The sequence below is a fragment of the Salvia hispanica genome, chromosome 1 (genome assembly GCF_023119035.1).
Source record: "Salvia hispanica cultivar TCC Black 2014 chromosome 1, UniMelb_Shisp_WGS_1.0, whole genome shotgun sequence".
NCBI classification, from domain to species: domain Eukaryota; kingdom Viridiplantae; phylum Streptophyta; class Magnoliopsida; order Lamiales; family Lamiaceae; genus Salvia; species Salvia hispanica.
This window is the reverse complement of record NC_062965.1, coordinates 51,389,634-51,415,058: the sequence shown is the minus strand read 5'-3', so window position 1 is coordinate 51,415,058 and position 25,425 is coordinate 51,389,634. Positions and strand designations below refer to the sequence as shown.

General features: G+C 36.4%; 3 protein-coding genes across 3 annotated transcripts; 2 read left to right on the top strand and 1 right to left on the bottom strand.

The window, feature by feature from the left end:
• Positions 1-2,628: 2,628 nt before the first annotated feature.
• Positions 2,629-3,492, top strand: LOC125200399 (BRI1 kinase inhibitor 1-like). Its single transcript, XM_048098048.1, has one exon. The coding sequence runs from the start codon at positions 2,629-2,631 to the stop codon at positions 3,490-3,492; it is 864 nt and encodes a 287-aa protein (XP_047954005.1).
• A 2,516-nt stretch (positions 3,493-6,008) lies between these two features.
• Positions 6,009-12,083, top strand: LOC125212424 (phosphatidate phosphatase PAH2-like). The gene is made up of 11 exons (XM_048112600.1): positions 6,009-8,446; positions 9,065-9,363; positions 9,469-9,542; positions 9,725-9,809; positions 10,016-10,102; positions 10,261-10,333; positions 10,452-10,495; positions 10,702-10,836; positions 10,919-11,017; positions 11,449-11,569; positions 11,713-12,083. The coding sequence occupies exons 1-10, from the start codon at positions 6,754-6,756 to the stop codon at positions 11,503-11,505; spliced, it is 2,646 nt and encodes an 881-aa protein (XP_047968557.1). The 5' UTR covers positions 6,009-6,753; the 3' UTR covers positions 11,506-11,569; positions 11,713-12,083.
• Positions 12,084-12,852: 769 nt separating this feature from the next.
• LOC125215086 (putative late blight resistance protein homolog R1A-10) lies at positions 12,853-16,595 on the bottom strand. The gene is made up of 2 exons (XM_048116400.1): positions 13,846-16,595; positions 12,853-13,271 (listed from the first exon to the last, which is right to left on the bottom strand). The coding sequence occupies exon 1, from the start codon at positions 16,498-16,500 to the stop codon at positions 13,849-13,851; it is 2,652 nt and encodes an 883-aa protein (XP_047972357.1). The 5' UTR covers positions 16,501-16,595; the 3' UTR covers positions 12,853-13,271; positions 13,846-13,848.
• Positions 16,596-25,425: the final 8,830 nt, after the last annotated feature.

Sequence of the window (25,425 nt, the reverse complement as noted above, 5' to 3'; positions counted from 1 at the left end):
TCGACTCGACTTAAAGAAGACAATAGTTTGCATCTTGTTCTCTTATTGTATTTCTTTTGTTTTATTTACCTTCTAGTTTTTGGTTCTTTTGTAATAGCAAGAGTTGCCCGTGTAAAGGCTACACTATTTCCAACAATATCAACATGGTGTCAATTGTTGATACCGTGTTGACATTGTGTTGAAATCAAAATATTGAAATTTTACAATGTATTAGACATTATGTTAACATTGAGTTGACACTGCGTTGAAAAGTTTGGAGTTTGTACAATATATAGAGTATCACTACCCTAACATGACATGACATATTGTTGATATGTTTCAAGATTTTCCTTAGCTAGAAACAAGATTGCATTGACATTGAATCCACTGGCTAGAGCCATTGAGGAGTTGCTGCCATTAAGAATATCCAACACTCACATGTCTTTCCTCCTTATACGAACATCACTCGTCCAGTCTTCTATCCTTGTCGCCATGCTCGTCCCCTTCTTTGGTAGGTGCCTTGATTATTTCACACAAAACGCGTCTCTCTCAATGAAAAAACTTGGATTGGGATGTTTTTTTTGCAGACACCGTGATGTCTCTCATAGGCTCTCTCTTTGGTGTTCTCATCGTAAGGAGTTTACATTCATTTTGATCGGTTACGTAACCTTTTTTGTTTTTTATTTATTAATATTTGGGTTTTGATTCAGGCTATGGTCATGCCATCTCTATGCTTCTTGAAAATTATTGGAAAGAGGGGAACTAAATGCAGGTATGCATATCTAAAATTCTAAAATTATTTTGATTCTCTTTTGTTGTGTTGTTTGTTGATGATCTAGTCTTCTTCTTCACAGATCATTATGAGTAGTTGCATTGCTGTGATAGGCCTCGTGTGTGGGATCATTGGGACATATAATGCCTTGTCAGACCTTGTGAACAAGTACTGAAAGCCGTTTGCATTCACCAAATTCTCAGACATATTAGTCTTTTTTATTCTTATGTTTTCCTTTGTATTTAGTTAATCATTCTAACTAATAGTCGTGCATTGTTGTGCCAATCTTTTTGTAACGTTCAACCTTGATTTGCGTTGGACTTGGATCTTGATAATTGGTCTTTAAGCTAGTCTTTGGGCGTGGTTCGAGCCCAACCTAATTTTTTAGACCAACTGACTTGTCCAAGTCAATGAGCTACATTGCCAACGTGACGAAGCAAGCGTGGCTGACATGTAACGATGTACACGTCGTGAATGAAAATAGACGCACCGCGTGTCCCGATACAACCGTCCAGGTTTAACCTCTAGCTCCAGCTCTGAACCTGTAACGACTTGTAACCCCCCTATGATTATTGCTCAACCATGATGACAGACAATGTCTGTGTTGACCAGCAGCCTCCACATGCATTGGACTGTGCCTATAAATAGGAAGTCATTCCATGCATTTCACACACACCAAGCATATCTCTCCACTCGTAGCATTGCACAATTCTATCCCTCTTTCTTACATAGTTTCCTGTCTAAGCTCTGCCTTCGTCTTCATCCAGTTTGCTGGAGCTCTACAGACTACTGTTAGTGGTGCTGCTACTTTAGAGACGTATCTCTTCATTCGAAAGAGGACTCATTGACTCAGCTACAATTATATCTACGGTTTATAGTTTCTATTTTTTTTATTATTGTCATAGATAATAATAATAGCAATATATTATCAATAATAATAGTAATAATAAATTAATTGACATAACACTGATAATGATAAAAATAACAATAGTAATATAATTAAGATGATTTATAATTTAAAAAATTTACATTAAGGTACTTACAAGTTAGTAATTGGAAACACAAAAATTCATATTCTTATTTCGGTTCCTAGTTTTATTAATTGCATTCAGATTTTAATAATAAAGCATTAATTGGTAACATGATAATAGACAATATATTATAAAATCATCACTATTACAACAATAATTATTTTTTATATTAATAAAGTACAATTTGTAATTTTAAAATTACTTTAATATTGTCTTAATTAATTATTAGTAGTTTATAACATTAACTAATATTACTATATATTGATAATAAAAATAACTATTATAATTACACAAAATAATATTAAAAATCTAAATCAGATTTAAAATTAAGTAAACAGATAATATTTTAAAGCACAATCTTAACAAATATACATGTAATATCATTGGTTCCATTATACATCCACCATATGCCCCCTTGCCAAATTACACTAATCTCATATATTCCCTCCATCCGCATTTAAAAGACACGTTTTGATTCAATGAGAATTTAATTTTATAAAGAAGATGAATAAAAATATTTAATTGATTATGAAAATCCTATATTATTTCTATTACAAAATACTACTATAATGAATTATGGAGTATGAAGTCAACTTACTAAAAGTTGAAAAAAATAAATGTGTTTATGGTTAGCGGACAGTTGAAAATGGTAAAACGCGCCATATTTTGGTGGAAGGAGAAAGTATATATTGTTACACTTTTTATACACAATTTTCGATATAGAGAAGACCTCCAACCCCATATCCCCACCCCCAATCCACCCTATTTCATGAAAATTAGTATACTATCCTTTATCTTTCACAAAAATTGGCACTCCTTAGAAATTTTGTTGTTCTTAAAACCATCATGGAAGAACATGATCAAACGATGAGGATTAGTGATGCACAACCAAACGTACAATCCACAGAGCACAGCGTACACCTCGACCGAAACCTGTCCGGGTCTGAGTCCGCGCCGTCCTCGCCTTCGTCGTCTCCTTCGCATGAATTCTCCTTCACCTTCACCCTCCACCCGCGGGCGAAAAAAGATAGCAAGACGGAACACTCTCCTCCCTCGTTGGCCGATGCGATCGACCTATCTCCGGCCAGCGAGATCTTCTTCCGCGGCCACCTCATCCCCCTCCACTCCCTCCCCGGCCCCGCCTCGCTGCCGCGGTTCTCCACCAGCTCCCAAGGCAGCTTCACTCCCCCAATCGAGGAGATAAACAGCATCAACAACAACAACAATAACAATAATAATAACAGAATCAAAAGCCGCCACGTGGCGGAAGAGAAAAAAAAGAAAAAGTCAAAACCCTTCTCTTTCCTTGGGATTGGGAAAAAGGAGAGAGAAGACAGCGGCAGCAGCGACAGCAGCAGCAACGACGATCAGAATAGTCAGAATACGGAGAAGCGGAAATCGAGGTTCGAGGTGATCAAGAAATGCGCGCGATCTGTGATGGCGCTTCTGACGCCAGGAGGGCGGCGGCAGGAGATCGCCGGCGAGTTTATCCGGCAGCAGTCGTATTCGTTTGCGGGGGATGTTAGGGTCAGTGAGAGGAAGAGCGGAATGAGGGGGCGATTTTCGGTGCCGTGGTCGGTGAGGGCCTCGCCGAGGCACAGCGGTATGCTGGCGGCGAGCGGCGCCTCGACTCCGCCGAGGAAGAGCGATGCGACCATGGAGGAGATGCAGGAGGCGATTCGGGCGGCGATCGCTCATTGTAAGAGCTAAGAAGTCTGATAAAAGCTCACGTGCGGCCTTTAAATTTAAATTTATTTACCAATAGAAAAAAGGAAATTTGATAAAAGCAAGCCGCAGCCGTAATTTTATTGTTTTTTTTAGGATTGATTAATTTGATTTTTTCTGGGTTTAAATTTTTTCATTTTATTGTGACAATTGTTAGTCCATGAGAATATATGAATACATATGTTGAGGCACATACAGATACAGTCTTAATGTGGTCTTAATGTGAGTGTTTATTGAGTCAGTGAAAAGTGGAGTCCATTTATTTAATATGAAAAATAAAATAAAATTGGAACATTATTTCATAAACGCATGAAGTATCATATGGTGGGGTTGGTCATCCCTCGGCAACCCCATAACCAGTGGCAGATCCAGAAATGTTTTTCGGAGGAAGTGGAATTGAGTTCTCTTATACTTTCTTTGTCGTCTTCCAGTACATGTAAACGACAACTTCACTCATAATCATCATCATATTTTCTTATTATATTTGATATATGCAATAAACTAAAGTCCTGAATTGGTTCCATACATTTTGCTCAAAAAAACTTTTTAGTCATATACATGAAGTGTGTAGCTTTTGTTCCAAATATTTATGGTTCGGTCAAAAATTAATAATGGACAATATGATCGCTAAAATTTTCTTTTGAAAACTCAACTTGACGATGAAACTAGTTTATAAAATTGTATAAAAGTATAGCTTATTTAAAGTTATACGGTATAAAATAAACTCTATTGATGCTTTAAAAATATAATCAATTAATATAATTTAATATGTACATATAATAATATTTATTTTGTAAATTTCATTTACTGATTAGGACGTTGAAGTAATAAAATCTCTAGGGATATGTTTAGTAATTATTTTTATGAAATAACTCTACTGAGAAATGGAAAAATATATCTATTGAAATTCCTCTATTAAATCAAAAATAAGCCTAATAAATAATAAATGCACTCTACTAATTTCTTAAATTAGCTCAATTAATATTAGGCCCAACAATGCATCCCAATCACATGTCATCCTCTCTTCTTCACTCCGTCCCTGCGCAGACCCTTACTATCTCCAATTCCGGCGTTAACACCATTATTTTCGTATTCCAATAACTCTATCTTCTCTTCTTCCCTCCTCCCTACGCAGTTCTCCATTGCCGCTTAGCTAAAGAGTCTTCGTCTCTCTCAATTTTTTTCTAGGGAGGGGGTGACCATGGGATTTTCCGGCCAAACCTTAAGAAAATTCAATATTCTCGGCAGCCAGGGGAGGGGCGACCACCCCCTCCTGCATAACCGTCATTGTTTAGTACTAGTTGATAGTATTTCATTATTGATGGTGAATATAACATAATCATAATCTTTTCTTCCAATTAAATTTAGTCGTAGTATTTTTTTTGAATATCCCAACTAAGCACTATTTATGACATGTAAAAAATGATACTGTAGTATGATACAATATTAGAAGTGAAATAGATTAAATTTTAGATTTGATTATAATTGACAAAATTTTTGTAAAAGGGAAAAGAAGAAATGACAAATGTTTGTATTTTTCATGCTTCTCTTGTTGGAGTTCATATGGAGGTTGCTCGGAAAAATCAGGTGTGACGAGGGGCTAGAGTGATCGGAAAAAGGTGGAGTTAGTTCGTGTATGACTGTATATAGTTTCCTGGTTAATTATATGCAATTTAATCTTGTACAAAGAAAAGCTCTTTGTTATGTGGGCTGGCCCATTTCCATGTCTACTATGCAGCCCATAATAATTGATTTACTTAAAAAAGTTCTCAATTTACTACTAGCATATAAGCTTTGATTATGAGTTTAAAGATACTGTAAGTATCATTTTAATCAGAAGATTTCATGCCCCAAATATCAGCATTGAGAACGTACTTAAGGAAGAGCAACACCATTCTTGAGCGCGCAAGAAATGCGAGTCGAACCTGATATCGATTTGCGTTTGATTTGACGACTCCAAAGGTAATGAGAAGATATGTGATGCAAACACCACGTCAATGCATACATAAAAGTCTTTGTCTTAACATAAAGATCGATTATTGTTAAATATGAAAAATATTAACATAATATAACTTTTGATTCAATATGTTCCTATTAAGTCATGGATTTAAGTACCAAAATTTCAAGAATAACCCCAATCTCAATTGTTACTCCAATAGTCCAAATATATGGATCATGACCTATAAAGTAAAATCTTGAGAGTTAATGATTGGTGAATCGTGATTAAAATATTCGTACTATTTCATTTACAAATATTTGTTTTAAATACATGTGAAAAAATACAACAATTACTATTTTCTCAATTGATAAATGAATAAAAATTTAAAGATTTAGTAATGATAGACTCGCAAGCAAAATACAAGCATATTATTATTTTATTAGTTTGTTATTTTAGCAAAATTCAAATCTCATCACTATCACATTTTCAATAAAATTAACATTACCAAAAATAGTTCTATCATGAAATTATAATAAATCACCCCTAAAAATCCCTAAAATAAATAAACTCCTGATTCGATCATGGAAGCCTCCTCCTTCTTCATGGAAACATTTGATTGCATGCAATGTGTTTTCTGTTAATCTATCTACAGAGCGGGCTCCTTTATTAAGATATTTACATATATAATTAAATGTGCATAGCTCAATTCGAATAATCCACGAAGGAATATGGTTTAGACGCCAACTGCTCTTCGACGCCCACTCTTTGGCGGTTTATCGTTCGCATTGAGTGTTCCTGTTTTCATTTCTCCAATTTCCAACTTTCCTGAGCTGGATTCCCTTTGATCGGTTTTGAATTTGTGAGTGGCATTTTCAATTAAATGATTTGATCCCTCTTTTTTTCCTTCATTTTTTGTGTGGGGAAGCAGTTATTTCACCGATCATCATAGTGGTTTGTATGAAAGATTTGATCTTTATTCAATTTCTTGATATGGGGTAGTTGTTGGGATTTGGATTGCTTGGTAGAAAGAGATGGGGCTTTTTTGGGGAGCATTTGGGTTTTTTGATGGATTAGTGTAGGTAGCTTTTGAGGTTTTTGATGTATCAAATTTGTGATTTTTATGTGATTTGGAGATTCTGTTAGTTAAAGGTGTTTGTTGGTTTTGTATTTGAATATTTTTGGGAGCATTTGGATTGTTTGATGGATCATTGTGGTTAGTCTGTTTTGAGTTTTTTGGAGTGTCGAATTTGTGGATTTGATGTGTGTTTGAAGGTTGTGCTAGTTGGGGGTGTTTGGTTTCTGTCAAGATGCAGGCTGTGGGGAAGCTAGGTAGCTACATTAGTAAGAGTGTGTACACGGTTTCCGGGACTTTCCATCCGTTTGGTGGCGCTGTAGACATAATCGTGGTGGAGCAGCCAGATGGGAGCTACAAGTCTTCGCCATGGTATGTTCAGTTTGGGAAGTTTCAGGGGGTGTTGAAGATGAAAGAGAAGGTGGTTGGCATTAGTGTGAATGATGTCGAGGCGGATTTCAATATGCACTTGGATAGTAAAGGAGAGGCATTCTTTTTGGAGGACATTGAGGCAGCAGAGGAAGGTGAGTGTGGAGCCTCGTCTCCACACTCATCCGGTGAGGAGACGGAAGGGAAGCCTAGATGGCTGATGAAATCGAAAAGTTGCACCTGTGATTCTGGTTTGTTTGAACCCGTTGTTGCTGAAGAGAAGGTTTTGAGTAGGACGAACACTCGCAAGTCTAATCTTTTTGGCATTTTTGGAAAGAGATCTCCGGCAGAAGAGGCCGTTCAAGGGAAAGAAAATGCAGATGATGCTAACGTAGAAGGATCATTAGAGGTTGCTGAGATGGCGGCTGATCTCTTGGACTTGAGGTGGTCTACTAATCTTGGTTCCCCCAAATGCAAGAAAGACGATTGTGAGCCATTATCCGATGCAGACACATTGAGAAAAGTAGTCAAGAAAAGTCCTCTGTTTGATGGCTCTAGTCATGATGAAATAAGCCTTATGAAGAGCAATGTCGAGGCGAATGGTGTTACCTCGGAGTATACTGTTTCCCCTTCAGTCGACAGTGTAGGAGAATATACCACTTTAACAAAGCTAGAACCGGTGATATCAGAATTAGGCTTAAATAAATCAGATTTGCAGCTGAGTTCTGTGGTTTCTGAGGCTACAAAATCTGATACGGATATTGATGACTGTATTGCGAGGCTTAATAGTTTGTCCGATGCTAATTTCTCTGTGGAGGAGAATGGAAGAGATAATAGTCACTCTTTCTGCTCATCTGTTGAATTAGAGGGATCATCCAAAGAGAAAATTCGGCCGTTTTGTCATAAAGAATGCAGAGAAGTATGCATTTATTCCGGGGATCATTTCACGGTCGTCCATGAAGAAAAGATGTCCGTGAGTGGAGGAACTAGTAATGGTGTACCCGCGGATGTACATACTATTTTGGAGGATAATGACAAGATTGTTTATGATCCCCATATCGAAAGGTGTACTGTTCCACCTTCGGTTGGAGCATCAACGGTTTCAGAAGAAGATCTATGCCTCTTCGGTGAAATGGATGGTCTTCGTCCCGCTGCGAAACGCTTGGAACTCAGTGAAACTGATCATGAGGGGAAAGAAGCCTCCGATTTCTTACTTATGAGAAGAGTTGCTGGTCAAGACACCGAGTCGAGTGATGCAAAATGTTGCTCCATTTCTTCATTAGAGAAATCTGAAACGAATGACTATACAAATGATGTGTGTTTAGACCCTAGAATGCTGAGTTCTATGTCTAATGATGTCCGCGTTACAGAGACTGGCAACGTAAGCATTAGAACTGCGAGATCTTTGCCCATCATGGATTCCGTAAGCAATACTCTTGAAGTAACTGATCCCAGCCACCTCTCGAATGCTTCACTAAATCCAGATGTGGACGTATGTACAGAAAAAGATGATCAACCGCCGGGTGCTCAAAGAACAGCTGGTGAACCTCCTAAGCCAGGTAAGAAAATGATATGATGGGTTAATTTTACTATGGCCGATAACGTTGTGGTTGCCAGAAGACATCCGGCTGTTAAATATGATTCTTCATATATCTTTCACAAACTTTTAGCATCACCTCTAGATGTTATTTGAATGTATTTGAATATTCAATATTTGAATTGGAATAGATTAAATGAATGTAATCTAGAACTTCCAATTAATACTTCGGTTTATCATATTTGTACACGAATGCCTTTCACAAACTATTAGCATCAGAATGGAGAATGTCCATATTAACAACAAATCTTTTATATTTGCTTTGTTTTAGAAAGCCGATTGGCTGTCAAAGTGATTGTAGCTTGTAGATGTTTTATTTCTATAAGTGAGTCACAACTCAAGTGCACCAATCCTCTCCATTCAAATTGCTCGACCGAGAATAGGCAATTCTATTACCTTATTTTCTGTTTGTTTTGCTTGGTTTAGAATCACCTCTAGATGTTATTTGAATGTATTTGAATATTCAATATTTGAATTGGAATAGATTAAATGAATGTAATCTAGAACTTCCAATTAATACTTCGGTTTATCATATTTGTACACGAAATACTATAGAAGTTGACTTTTAGAAGTTCTTCAGGATACCCTCCAAAGTCTGGGGATACTTTATTAGGAACTGGTGGAAAGGGCCACTTCAGAAGATCAACTGCCACTAAAATTCCGGATGTGATGGATTCTAGTGAAAAGGCGAGTGACTTAGACATTTCAAATGGACCTAGTGACGTGGAGAGCGGGACGAATGTGACCAAAGTGAAGGGAACCAAGAAGAAAGTAAAGACACTAACTCCAACATCTAAACATCTGCAATCCTTACAGTTAAAAGAAGGGAAGAATGTTGTGATATTCACCTTCTCGACTGCCATGCTGGGCAAGCAACAGGTTTGTTTTACTTTTTTTATTTATAAATGATGAGTTTTATGTTTCTTAATATTCCTCTCGCTATAATATGTTAGATGTTGCACTGACTGAATTTGACACGTCCAGGTCGATGCCCGAATTTTTCTGTGGAGATGGGACTCTAAAATTGTGATATCTGATGTTGATGGGACAATTACACGGTATATAATTTCTGTCCTCTATCCACAGTTCCCTTATCACAGTAGTGAATTGGACAGCCACTGGTTTTTATTTGTTCTCATCCTGTTACATAGACAAATTGTTTGCCATATCGTTGATGCCATTTCGTCAATTCAGCTCGTAGCATTCTCTATCATTGATCCCTTATAAATGCTTGCTGCAGTTCTGATCTTCTAGGTCAGGTCATGCCCTTGGTTGGCATGGATTGGTCGCAGACAGGTGTCGCGCATCTCTTCACGGCAATAAAGGTTCATCGTTATCAATTATTGAGAAAAAACTGTTTCTTCTTATGTGTTTGCATTGTGAATTTAGCATTTTCTGGTGTGGTCAAACACTCTTCACACTAATAGTTTCGTTAGCTCTCCTTTGTGAGATTGTTTACCCTCGCCACATGATTTCGAGATTGTTTCCAGATGAAGAGAGATTTCATATCATGTATGATGATGTGATGCAGGAGAACGGATATCAATTACTTTTCCTAAGTGCACGTTCGATTTCTCAGTCTTACATCACTCGACAATTCCTTGTTAATATCAAACAGGTAGTATGAACTATGAAGTACTTTTTCACAGAAGAAAAGTTTAGTTTGCTGCTCAATAAGAATACAAAATTGCATTTTTATATAATCATAGCGTTATTGTATTTAACTCGGTATCTTTGTACATATACGTCAATCAATAGTTTCATATATTCTTTCAGGATGGAAAAGCCTTACCAGATGGACCCGTCGTCATCTCCCCTGATGGACTGTTTCCTTCTCTATTTCGAGAAGGTAGCTGACTGCCTCTTGACTTCTATTTTTACAAACAAATGTCTTCTCTTTTAAGCATCCAACATTTCGTGAATGTGGAAGTATTCTTAATCGTATATTCCATTATGCTCATTTGCAGTTGTTAGAAGAGCTCCTCATGAATTCAAAATTGCTTGCCTGGAGGTTTGTTACTCGTGTTCTTTTCTATGACCTTAATTTACTGAGAGTACAATACTTGTAACCTAATTGTTTCTTTTCCAAAAAAGAAAATATAGTATTTCATTGATGTACAATAACATGAAAGAATGTCCGGATACACGATGTCATAACACTGAAGACATTTGGACACATAAGAAGGTAGAGAATCTGATGACTCGTGAATTCCTCAGGACATCAGGTCATTATTTCCACGTGATAGAAATCCACATCCATTTTATGCGGGATTTGGGAACAGAGACACAGATGAGGTTAGCTACATCAAGGTTGGAATTCCGTTGGGGAAAATATTTATCATAAACCCAAAGGTAAATAGGAGGTGTTTTTAATATTGTGCAACTTCTCCTGTCGACTTGGTGATGTCTTCTGAATCCGTGGCAATATCAACAGGGAGAGATTGCTGTAAACCGTCATGTTGAGACCAAGTCTTACACTTCTCTCCATGCGCTTGTCAACGGAATGTTTCCTAACATGTTTACCAGTGAGCAGGTTTGTTGAATAACATTTCCAACATAACTACATCATTCGTTTTTTCCTGTACAGTTATCTTTTTTGAGAAGATAAAATTAATTACTACAACTATCATATTGTTAATTTTTTTTTTTTTCTGTTTTTTTTTTGCATTATATTCTACGGGGGTTTCTCAACTTGTTTTTTCTCTGGTTTATTGAAATAATTCTAAAAGTAGTTTGAGACGTCGAACATGTGATATTTTTAGCCTTAGATTAATAGCACCGTTCAACATTTCGGTGTATTTTTCTTCAGGTTCTGGATAGATTGATTGGTGACTTTCTTTTTCGGGCCTTATGTTGATAAAATTCTATGATTTTGAGACAATTTTCTTCGAATCTTCAAACAATAGTACTTCTTTTCCACTTCTTGCTTTAATAATTGAAACTCATGGGGCACTCTGGTTTCAGGAAGATTTTAATTCATGGAATTTCGGGAAACTTTCACCACCTTCTGACGGCAAATAAAGGTTAAGTAGTTTGAGGCGGACGCAGTCAGGCAGGCATCGTATTCAACAACTGAAGTATTGAGGTAATCTTCAATTCCTTCTCGGAAAAAAAATCAAAGTGTATTCAAGAAGTTTATGTATCGTAACATGCCTCAATAAAACTGAATACAGATTATCAGTACAAAGATATGTCGTGTGAATTACAATATCGTGCTCTTATGTGTAGGGAGACTTCTTTGCGAAATACTATGATTTTGTTTCCGACTCCAGCAATGGTTGAATTTCCTGTCTCGTACAAAGCTTACCACGAAAGGAGATAATGTGTTAGTCTCTTGCTGACAATGCCCTTGGTTCAAACGGTGGAGTTGCTGGTATATTGCTCAAGAAAGTCGAGTTTGGACTGATATTATTAGGCTAGTTGAATAAGCTGTTCAACGTATTATTTCAAAGCTCTATACCTTGCAATGTTGTTAGTAGATGATGAACGAATGTGTTCCACTTCCACGTTTCCTCTCGTTGATATAGAAGTTTCGCAGTATCATGTAAATGTTGAGAAACGGATTACTAGATTTGAATCCATTAGTGTTTTAAGGTGAAGGTCAGTTTCGATCTATTTTGTTCATTCATTCATTTCATCGACAGGGGCGTTTCTTGCATTCCCTTTCTCCACCTTTCGTATTTCGCAAGATTCAAGAGCTGTAGAGTGGATTGTTACTGCGGTTTGAAGCTTATAACGACTCCTGAAGTGATGCAGGTCGAGGAATGGTACACGAGAAAGTTCTTCAGATCCAGTTTTGTTATACGGAAATCTGCATCGAGTTCCTTCAATGAGCATTTCAAGAATTGTCACTTTTTCCAGGTATGTTTTCGTGGAAACCTATTCTTGAGCGCGCTCTCGTTGTTATAATGCCTTTGATGATACGGTTTTCATAGTTTGGATGGTGTTGTCTCCCACACATTGGTTATTTTAAGATGATGAAGTTAATTCAAAATTGTAAAACTCAATGTCTTCATCTGCATTCTTTGAATAACCTACAAACTAACATTTCTTCTGATGAACTTTTCTGACCTTCTCACAAGAATATAAATTTTTTAAATAATACACATTTTCGTCTAAAAAAATACTCTCATATTTCCATTTCGGTCCATCAACCAAAACTATAACCAAAAATGAAAGTTTTTCTAATTTATTACCCTACTTTATTCACTTGTTTTCTTTATATCTCCTACTTTACTCATTTTATCTCTTCCATTTACCAATTTTACATAATAGAACTATTTTTGGTGGACAGAGAGAGTAGTATAAAGAAACACATTCTGATTCAACATGATATCGAAACAAAGCTAAAATCATGCATAGGAAAGATAACATATAATCATTGAATATATTAGAGAAAGATGCATGTAATGTTTACACACATAACTGACAATAGTTACTATTACAAACATAAATCAACATTCAAGTTTCCTAATCCTCAACCAAATCCAACAAATCACAATGCTTTTCAAACATATATCAACATTCAAGTTACATAATCCTCAACCAAATCCAACAAATCATAATGCTTTCGATTACAAACATAAATCAACATTCAAGCTTCATAATCCTCAAACAAATCCAGGAAATCACAATGCCTTCGATTACAAACATAAATAAACTTTTAAGTTTCATAATCCTCAAACAAATCCAACAAATCACAATGCTTAGGTTCGGGAAACAACATAGCAGTACAATTGAAATAGCGGGATAGCGCAACATCTGACCCCTTCTGCTCTCTCAATTGCCTTAAAATGATAAATGAACATAAGACGTAAGCGTACATAAATATTCAAAATATGTCAAATGATTTAGAAAAGACGAAGTTCGTTTTGGTTCTTTTCCAAGGGCGTGTTGGCTTATTCTAAGTGTGCTGTAGTTCATTTTGAATAAATTGTAAGTGTTACTATGAACTAAAACACCCTTATAGTGAACTCCGTGTTTTCAAATCCTAGAATTTTAAAACTCAATCTTATTCTTCCATTTTTTGATCTAGTGGTTGAAATTTGGTCTCTAGTTATGCACTAACGAGGATGTGGCTCTATATCACTACTCTATGATTGATATCTTATTCGGTCTTGGGTTGGGGTCCAACTAGTAGGAACCCTAACAAAACCTCCAAACAACACACACTTCACCTCATTTTAGATGTCAAAGTATCAATCATAAGCTAACTAGTAAGAAAAAAGAGCATGCAACAACTTAAAACACACACTGCAATAAAATATAAGAAAAGCATGTCAAGTTTAAATCACAAGCACAAGCATTTTAGTTTAATAAACGAGGCGGTGTTTGCGAATGGAATGAAGTAGGAAGACTGACCTGTTAACCAAGTAGAGAGGCTAGCCGGGAGTTCTCATCACAAAAGGAAGACCAGAATATAACGTTAAAGAGGGACTCCGGTCTTAATTGCTTGGCAGAAAAAAAAGCTGAGGGAATGCACTGAAATAATTCAATTGTACATGTTTTGACAACTGTTGGAAACCAATCGAGCTGCTGTAATTTGTAGCAATGCCTTATGCTTAGGAATTCAAGGTTTGGGAGACTTCCATGTTGAGGTCTCCATCGTACTAAATCGGTGTCTTCAATTACAAGTGACTGAAGTTTCAAAAAACTTCCCTGCTCCATATCCCACTCTGGGCCTCGGAAGGCATATTCTTCTAACTTGAGCTTCTCAAGATTTGGTAGCATCGAACCAATGCCATTCATGTCCCTCCATGGACATCCTAAGCCTCTCAACACCAACCGTCTCAAACTTGATGGAAACATTGAAAGAGGAAGCAAAAATCTTTGCTTCAATTCAGGGTTCCTTATAGAATACGTAAGTTGCTGCAACTTATGCAGTTCCTCTGAGATATAACTCAATCCAATCAATGAGTTGCTATCAACATCATCATCATAAGGATTCAACACTATTATAAGTGTTAATTCCTTTAAATTAGGGATTCTTTTGAGAATTTCCCTAGTGCAACTATTCGCACTCACCCCTAAAAGACTGGACAGTTTGTCCAAAGTAGCATCTGAAGTAGGGGTTGGTAGTTCTCTTTCCAAGACCTGAATATGTTGCAGTTCTGGCATGTCCCAAATTTCTGCCGGCAGATATGACAAAATCCCACGCTTTTTAATGTATTGATGTGGAAGGATAATCAAGAATTGAAGCTGAAAAAGGTTGGATATGGAAGCAGGAAGTTCTTTGTTGTAAGCTAGGGCAAGATACTTGAGACAAACTAATTTGAGAAACTCAAGTGGGATATCGTAAAATCGGACCTTAAGACAACCTAGTACTCTGAGTAACTTGAAATCCATGGCATGTATTGGCATTGGATATTGGTGGTATTTACCATAACAAAGGAGAGAACGGGTAGTGGATGCACAATCACTCTGTATTGAATCATACACTTCTTTAAATGCAAATAAAGTGTTGTAATGGGCACACAACCGGCGTTGATCTTTCATATCATCATCCCAACTTTCTAAAACATGCAAAAACTTGACCTTACTTGCCTCTTTCTTACACAAGTGCTGCCAGCAAGAATGTACGCGGAACTCATTCTTTAAAAACAAAGATTCTGATGGATTTAATCCGAGTAGTAAAATATTATACTGTCTAGCAAGCTCTTCCGTGCATTGGACCATAAAACCTTCCAAATCATCCAATATGTTTTCCGAAGTTTGTTTTGCAACTGGTTCAAGAAAACCCTCAGCACTCAACTGATTGAAGAGGCTGCGTTTATCCATATCACTATAAGGAGGGAAAGCTCCTAAATAGAGAAAACATATTTTTAAATATTGAGGCAAGTAATCATAGCTTGGATAAAATACCTCTGCTATTTGATTATATGCATCCTTGAAGACTTTATGTCGTTTTTTGGCAACCTCATTCCAATATTTTGGAGTCTTTTCTTCTTTGGATAGGAGCTCTGCAAGCGTGACTATCATAAGAGGAAGACCTTCACATTTATCGGCAATCTCCTCTCCAAATTCCTCGAGGTGAGAAGGAAAGCTCTTTTCACCAAATACTTTCTCAGCAAGTAATTGCCTACTTTCTTCTTCATCCAACAACCGCAGATCATACGTTTTATTATATAGTATCATCCCTAGTCTGCTTGTCATCAAGATTTGAACATTTGGGAAGCAATGCATTAAATCTGTGCCCCATACATCATCAAACACAATCAGACATCTCTTCCCCATGCATGTTTCTCCGAAGAATTTGACTAATTTCTCATATTCATCACCTTCTTCTTGGGCCTGCCTATTGTTGTAAGTGTTGGGATCCACTTGAGCTAGAATGCAGCGAAATAATTCACTGCGTTCACATTTTCTGCCCACTTTAACCCATGCTCGAAGGTTGAAATGTTCCTGAATCAATGGATCGTCAAATATTTTCTTAGCAAAAGTAGTCTTCCCAACTCCTGCCATCCCACTAATTGCATAGCAGCAGCAGCAGTTATCTTCTTTTTTTGCAAGAAGATAATCCCTGACTTCTTCATATTCAGCAGATAATCCCACCATGTTTGAGTTGATTCCACCAAAATCAATTCTTGAGGAAATAGGTTCGCCTTCTTCCTCTGGCATATTCTCCATCTCTGTAAAGTACCCCACCTTCAGGAACACCACTATCATGATGAAGATAGCAATATTCGGATCCAGAATCTGCAGATCTACAATGAAAGACGACAAGCCACCTCGTGAGCTTTCGAGTTGTGGAAGTATCTGGTCTACAAGGTGGTTTTCAAGTATATCTTCGAACCCCCACACGATCTCTTTGATTCGTTCATCCCAAGCATTCACCTCAGTCCGGATCTTGTAGCATTTTGTGCGGTCCAACTCTAGCAGAAGTAACTGCAAGAAACTCATCTCAATGTATGCCTCTTTTAACATTGATGAAGACGAAGGAATGTATGATATGCGAGATGATTGTAAAATATGCAGAATTGTAGTCTTAAGAGAAGCCGCTGCAGCAAAAGCGGCCATCACTCAGCTGAAATATGAAATATCAAGCAATGTTTAGGAATTGGCGGAGGAGGTGGTGGTGAAGCACCGGAATTATGGTGCAAATCAATTATTAAAATGAAAACGGTTGTTTTGTGTAATCCAAAATGACAGCAGCACATGCATCCATTAATGATACCATATATGTAATCCGCTGAGTATCAATTAGAAATCGTTTGGACCATTACAATGATTGGTAGGGGCTATGTGTTTTGATTTATGTCGATGAATGGAAGAGACGAGAGGTAGTAGGGATGGAGCATTCAAGACGAGAAGCGTAGATATGTAGGAAGAGAAAGCTACACTTAACTACAAATTAAATCTATTCAGTTCAACTCTCTTTTCAAGACCTGGGCTTGGACAATTTTTTTCTAATGGGATTGAACCAGTCCTCTATCGAACTTATCCCAAATTTTGAAGCTTGATGTATTGTTTGGTTAGTCATGTTCTTGTTTCCACCCAAATATACTGATGGATCAGTTAAATTTTAACCCACACGTGACAACCTACAATGATGTTCCATCCTAAAACCAATTAGTGGTACGAAGAGAAGACACATGGGAAAAGTGAAAGGTTGAAATAGTGAGAATGAGTTGTTGTTAAGCCAAATTCTTCATTGATTAGAATGATCTTAAACCTATATCTACAGTTATCTATAGATCTATCCGGTTCGACTCTCCTTATACAACCTGCGAAAGAACTGTAGAAAACCAGGAAAGAGTCAAGAATTTATAGCCTGTGAAGAAGTGGAGCTTAGGTCAAAAACCTTTCTTCTATTTTACATAAGCTCGGCGGAAAAAATGTATGAAGAAGTTAAGGTAATCACAGTGTTCTTTCTGTGTCATTTTCTTTAATTCTTTCCTGTTATTATTTCTGCCTTTAAGTCCTTTTGGAGCAATTGTGGTTGTTTCTGCATCATGCAAGTGTGGTAGTTGTTGCGAGCAATGAATAAGATGGCACAAGTGTGGTAGTTGTTGCATGCAATGAATAAGACGGTCCTTTGTATATTTAATTCCTCATCCATATATTCTATATTGACCTTGACGCAAATAACATTATAATTCTTCAAGTGTTATTGATCCAATTCTGTTTTTTATTTTTGCCCGTCCTGGTACAAGCTACTGAAATCACATAATAAATTAGTAGAAGAATAATATGTGTACATAGATATAAAAAAGGAGAGAGAAGATAAGTGAAGAATAACACAAAACTAATACTCCATCTTTTGGGTACGAAGTTTAAGAAATTAATATTTAAAGGTTAAAGTGAAAAGAGAATAAAGTTTGAGTGAGAAAGAGAGAGTAAAGTTGGAGAGGAATAAAATTGTTTGCGAAAAAAAAATGAAATGACTCAACTATCCTAGAATGGCTCGAAAAGGAATACAATACGACTATCTTGGAGTAGGACTCATATTCTTCACATTTTTCCGACACTTTTCTTTACTTTTCTTAAAAATTGTACAGAGTCAAAGTGAGATAAGTAATCAAAGAAAGGAAGTACTAAGCTTCAATTGGAATATAGGAATATTTGTTTGTTGAAGATAGTGGTCTCACTGTCCATTTAAACAAGCAGGGTTTTGATATTAGTCTCATCTATTAGCTTAAACAATCGATGCGGCACAAGTTTTCTTGCATCGGACAACGTAGGGCGTAACATGTTCTTTCACTTTTACCTTGAAAACGATGAATGGAGATCTTTGGTCTTGTGCTGGATTCCAAGTTGTAGAAACCCTCAACCAAACCTGCTTCCCTCATTTTAGATGTCAAATCCTCATTCATAGACTAACTGTTAAAGGAAAAGAGCACTCGACTTAAAACACATTCTACTCCTCCCTTAATCCCAAGAAGGATGACCCCTTTTTTGGTCGGCACATGAGTTTATGCAACTGTATTTTGTATGTTAAATAGAGATAACAAAGTACTACCCCCGTCCCCCAAAATTTGCTACACTTTGACCCGACACGGGTTTTAAGAAATGTAATGGAAAGTAAGTTGAAAAAGTTGGTGGGATGTGAGTCCTACTTTTAAAGTATTAGTTTTATAATAAAATGTGAGTAGGAATGAGTTAGTGGAATATGAGGTCCACTACCAAAAATGGTAAAAGTGAAGTGTATCAAATTTTCAGGGACGGACCGAAATAGTAAACTGTATCAAATTTTTAGGGACAGAGGTAGTAATAAAGATGGAATAGAGTAGAGATAAACGTGTTTCTATTTTTAGTAACGAGTCATTTTAGTTGAGACAAATTAAAAAGAAAATGGGTATCTTCGGTGGGACGGAGGGAGTATAAAATATAAGGGAAATGCCTAAAGCTTAAATCACAATAACACAGCATTTTACTTTAGGAAGAAATGGATTGAGATTGTTTATACAAATTGAAAGAAGTAGGAAGACTAACCTATTCACCAAGTTGAGAGTATAACTAGAACTTCCCATCTCAAAAAGAAGAGTAGCAACGAATTACAAAGAGAGATTCTGATCTTAATTGCCTGGCCGAAGCAACACAGCTAGCGGATTGCACTCAACTAATTCAATTGTACGCAATGTGACCATTGCAGCCGACCAATTGAGCTCTTTTAATTTGTAGCAATGCCGTAGACTTAGAAGGCCAAGGCTTGGGAGAGTTCCAAGTTGAGGACTCCAGCGCACCAAATCAGTGTCTTCAGTTACAAGTGTCTCAAGATTTAAAAAACAACCGGATTCTATATCCCACTCTAGGCCTCGAAAGGCATAGTGTTCTAACCTGAGATCCTTAAGATTTGGTAGCAGCGAACCAATGTAATTTATATCCCTCCATGGAAATCCTAAACCTTTCAACTCCAACCTTGTCAAACTTGATGGGAACATTGATAGAGGAACACAAACTCATACTTCATGTTAGGGTTCAATACAAAATAAGAAAGTATGCGCAAATCAATAAAATATTGAGATTTGACTAATTAATATTCCATTAATTTCCTAGGAATAAAAAGTATAAAAAAATAAGTGAGGTGTACCTACTATTTATAGTTAAAGTATATCGAGACTCCTGATGGCGGACGGACTAAAATGGTGAACCGGGACTTCTAATAGCGGACCGAGAGAATACTACTCCATCCATTCCATAGTAATGGAGGCATTTCTTTTCGGCACGAAGATTAAGAAAAATTGTGTCAGGTGAGTTAAGTAAAGAGAGAATAAAGTGGAAAATGAAAAAGGTAGAGAGATGAAGAGAGAAAATAAGTAAGAGAGAGTAAAGTAGGTATGGAAAAATGTGTTGATTTTTACTAAAAAGGGAAATGACTCTATTACAATGGAACGTAAGACTATTACAATGGAACGTACCAAAATGACAAAATGATTCTATTAATATCTGTTCATCAATTGCTTAGCAATAAAGGATTATTGTGACATTCCAGACTACGGTAAGTACCACAGTATCTGAACATAGAGCTTCTACAGAGAATTGAACGCTCAAATGCAAGCCTCTGAGCTTAAAAAATGGCATTCATAAAACATACAAATCACCATATAATCATGTAGCTGCTTTGGACTTGAATCTCAGAAGTTGAGGATCGATATCCCAGACATGATTACCATCATTGGGTGTTGATCACATTTAATCTTTATTTGTTATTGATGTTCATTGAGATGAGGCCACGACTCTAGATGTTAGCATCAAGTCTCATTATATAACATTCCAGCTTTATACTATTATGAGGAAAAAGCAAAAAAGTATAGCATAACAGACATGCATATGAGGAAGCAAATTGCAATACAAATAAGCCAACAATTAGGCAGAATTGAACACACAATTTGATCAGTACCAACAACCAACAATCCAAAATAAGTATAACAAGGCAGAGCTTAATTAGAAGAATCTACCTCAGTCTTTAAAACTTCTTTTTTAAGTTGATCAACCTCCGGATAAGTAGAATGAAGCAGGGGTCATAGGCTCTTCATTATCTGGAATGAACGCAAATCATCAAGCAATCAAATGCGATAGACACTTAGGGGCCGTTTGGTAGCTGTGTTACGACTAGGTAAGGGAGTAATCTGGGTTTATTTGTGCGTTTGGTAGTTTTTATGTTACCTATCTAAATAGCCCGTGTCTTGTATCCGGCCTGCACAAAGCCCACATGTTTCAACCATATATGTAAACCACAATTTTGCTGTGTTACATATTAGGATGCCTAGTTAATTTTAGTAAAATACATTTTTACCCATCAATTTTTCTAACCTTAAAAAAATATAAACGTGCCTCCATATTTTTCCTCTTCTCAAAATCTCTATTGTCTTCCTTCTTTCATTCTCTCAATCTTCCAATATGACAACGAAATTCGACGATTCCGTTCATGTATCTTTTCCAGCGACTCTATTTCTGATCAAAAGGTTAAATTTTTTGCAATTATTCTTCAAGATTTATCTGAGCAGGAGTAAAAATCTAAACTTTGGAATTGGGGGAGAAGTAGATCGATGCCAAAATAGAGAGAGACGACTTCCGACGCGTGCGGCGAAGCAACGGGACCGCACTGTGACGGAGACGACGGCCAGAGGCGATGGGTTCTGAGCGAGATGGTAGACGGCGCGAACCGAGGTGTTACGGCGATGTGTTCCAGCAGCGGCGCAGATCGCCGGAAAAAAGAGGGATATTGGGAGAGAGAGAGAGAGAGCTATTCAGAGAGAGGAAGACGAGGGAGAAGGGAGAGGGAAGGTGGCGGTGTTGGCGCCATGGAGAATCGCCGTTCGTGAAGAGGAGATTGAGGAAGATGGTGATTTTGGGATATTTGTAAATTGGAGAAGTACAGTAGAGAGATTGAGGAAGATGGTGATTTTATTATATTGGAAATTTGGAGAAGTATAGTAGAGAGAGTTGAGGAAGATGGTGACTGTAGAGAGAGAGAGAGAGAGAGAGAGAGAGTATATTAGGAATTTGTAGAAAAGAGATGCGTAGCAATTAACAGTAGAGAGAGAGTAGAGGGAGAAAGAGTTGTACTCCTCTATCCCACTACAAGTGAGGCGTTTCTTTCTGGTCGTGTTTTTGTGAAGGTAATAATAAATAGTTAGAATTGAAAAAAATTAAAGTAAGATAGATAATAATATAGAAGAGAGTCGTTCATACATTATTATCTTACTTACTTTACTTTATCTCTACTCCAACTATTTATTATTATTTTTGCAAAACAATGTCCGATTTGGAGCGCCTCACTTGTAGCGGGACAGAGGGAGTAGAAGAGAGATGATTTAATTATAGAGTAAAGGCCAAAATTAGTCCTGAACATATGACAATTTTATGATTTTGGTCCTAAATTTTACTTTTTGAATTTTTTGGTCCTGCACATATAGATATTTGATCATTTTGGTCATCCGTCAACATTTCCGTTAATATTTAACGGTAAACGATTTTAATTACAATTTTGACCAACTTAAACATATTAATTATGATTACCAACTCTCTAATTAAAACTTTAATTATTTAATGATATATAATTTAAAATACCAAATAAATAATATTTGAAAACAAAAGAAAGAGTAAGAAATAGGTCCAGGCAATAATTCGAAAGTTCATTCTCACACTTCGACAGCGCCGTTCTCCTTCTCTCACTTCGACAGCGCCTTCTCCGAGCGGCGTTAAGCGGAGCGAGAACTAAGCTTGTTGTCGTCCAACCTTAGTTTATTGGCCGAACGAAGAAACCCTAGATGGAGAAGGAGAACGAGAAGGGGGAGGGGAAGGGGAAGGGGAAGAGCGCCTGCCTCTCAAAATCGAATCCGACTGAGAATCGACCTCAAGCACCGCCTCCTACTGAGAATCGACCTCAACTACCATCTCCGACTCAAATTCCACCACCTGCCTCTCAAAATCTACTGCAACCACCACCTCCGACTGAAATTCCACCGCTTCCAAGACGTAATGTATGGGCCCCAACCGCTTATTGTGAAGGTGAAATTTTAATTAAAAGTAGATGATTAGGGTTGTTTCAGTTTCAAAGTGATTAAGGTTTCACTTGTTGGGGAATAATTTTGATTTTGGATTCTGGGGCTATATATAGATGCATCACTATGAAATTTTTTTGGAATGTGGATTGTGGAGGAACAGTGAACTCGAATTTATTGTTGTTGTGTGTGTATGGCTTGTCATGTGGGGTTTAATTTTTAGGTGGTGAGGGAAAATGTGGGGTTTATTCTTTTGGTTTTCTCAGCGAGGAAGATTCATTTTTTTCTATTTATCATAAATAATTTATGATATTATTTTTAAAAAAATTGATTATTAAATAATTAAAAATTGCTTAAGTTGGTCAAAATTGTGATTAAAATCATTGACTGTTAAATGTTAATGGAAATGTTGACGGAGGACCAAAATGATCAAATTTCCATATGTGCAGGACCAAAAAATTCAAAAGATAAAGTTTAGGACCAAAATCGTAAAATGGTCATATGTTCAGGACCAATTTTGGCCTTTACTCTTAATTATATTGGAAATTTGGAGAAGTATATTGGGAATTTGCTTATATTGAGTAGAGAGAGTGAGCAATTATTCTTCAAGGATACTTTAATTATTAACTTAAATTAGTGAGGTTAATTTTGACCATCATAATTTTATCCTTAGTTGTAACTAGGGCTGGGGAAAAATATCGAAAAAATGATGTATCGCTCGTATCGTATTGAAAAATATCGAAAAATTATCGAATTTTCGATATATCGTAATTTTCGATACGATACGATATCGTATCGTAAGTTTTCGATACGATAACGATATGAATTTCCTTATATCGCGATATATCGTTTTATATCGAAAATACGATATATATCGAAAATTTTCGATATATCGATATTTTCGATATTTTCGATATATATCGATATTTTATTTTCGATATATATCGATATATATCGAAATTTTCGATATATATCGATATTTAACGATATATCGAATTTTGATACGATATATCGAAATATCGATACGATAACGATATGAAATTTTTTAATATCGAAAGTTCGATATATCGAAACTTTCGGTACGATAACGATATGAAATTCTTTCATATCGATATTTTCGATACGACACACGATACAACGTTTTCGATACGATATATCGTATCGACCCACCCCTAGTTGTAACTTATTGTACCAAACACTTAAATAGAATAATTCATAATTATCTTAAGCTATCAAACACCCAATTAAAATAAATAAACTAATTGGAACTATGATAACTATCACAAATTATATATGTCTAGTCGAAACATGACATAGCTACCAAACGAAGCCTTATTATGATATCCTACTCTAACTTTGACATCTACGGTTAGTTTGGCATTGTCATTGGTCCTCCTTTCGACCTTAAATGAAATAAGAACGAACGAAAATATGCAGAAACTAAGTTAAGAACAACAAAAGCAACCAACTAGACCTACAATTTCGCAAGAAATAAATGAACTTTACTTGAACTAAGAAGAGTAAATGCTACAAAATTCTTTGTTCAATAAAAACAAATCATTTACATACAAATAAATGCAAACACCATACAGAATCAACAGAACATCTAACTACCATAAAAGCAAAAGTAGCAATTAACTAGAAATGGAAATGCAAGAGTTGTTAAACTAAGCTAGAGAGTTTTAAGTGGAAATAAATCAAAGTAGTGAAAACTAAAATTTCAGATATCTTTGTTTGTGATAAATTTTCTAATTAAATACTTCCTCCCAACCGCACAACAGTAACCACACGCACATGTGAGCCGGTAGCGCGCTCTAAACTAAGTAACTTTCTCTCAGTTGCAACTGGAAATCCGGCCCACAGATTGGCCAATCTTCACTACTCAATGCGCTCCCACTCGTGCCTATCCAAAATGACCACAGATCCCTGCCACAAAAGCATTTTTTCATGCAGATAAGTTCCATTTTATCCATTCAACTCAGATTGAAAACAAGTGACACAAATCAGCCTATCAATCTTTCTCTAATATGTCAACTAGCTTGTGAATTAAAAGTGAATAAACTCCTACATATAACTAATGTAAACACAAAAGCAAATTTACATTTGTAGACCTTCACCTATATTCATGCTCCGTCCGTCAATGATAATTAAGTAATGAGTATAAAGTTGACTTGGCTCAGGTTTGAAAATGTAATGAAAACTAGATAGTTAAAGTTACTACAACGTTGGACCTAGTTTTCTGATAAAATGTGAGTGAGACGAGTTAGTGTAAAGTGAAGTTTATTATCAAAAGTAGTAAAAAACAAATGAGACACTTAATTGTGGATGGATGAAAAAGGAAACGTGAGACACTTAATTGTGCACGCAGGGAGTACACTAGTGAGCTTTATACAACATGCAAACCAACATATTAAAATTACATAATCAAACATGTCGCTGTTGTCTTTAGTATTTTTCACACACATTATTTGTCTTTAGTATTTGTCACATAAATTAACTCACAGTAGTGTCGGTCACAAAAAATTTGAATATTTGCGTTTCATTAACCTCAAAATTCCAACAAATCACGATGTATGCTTATATTTATGAAGCATAACTTGCTATCTGACCCCTTTTTCCCTCTCATTTCCTGATAAATCAGAGTTAATTAATAACATGTGGGCGATATATATTTATATATGAAAAACATGCTACGTGATTTAAACCTCCCCAATTTCTAGAGATCAAACTCACATTCATAAAATGACTAGTAAAAAGAAAAAGCAGCCAACAACCTAAAACACGCATCTGCACTAAAATATAACCAAAACACTTACGAGCACAAGCATTTTAGTTAAGAAATAAGTGAATTGATGTGGTTTTGAGCAAATTAAAGGGAGTACGAAGACTAACCTCTTAACCAAGTTGAGAGTTGAGCTAGGACTTCTTGTATCAAAAGGAAGAGTGAGAACAAATTTTAAAGAAAGCTTCAGGCTTTAATTGCTTGGCAGAAGCG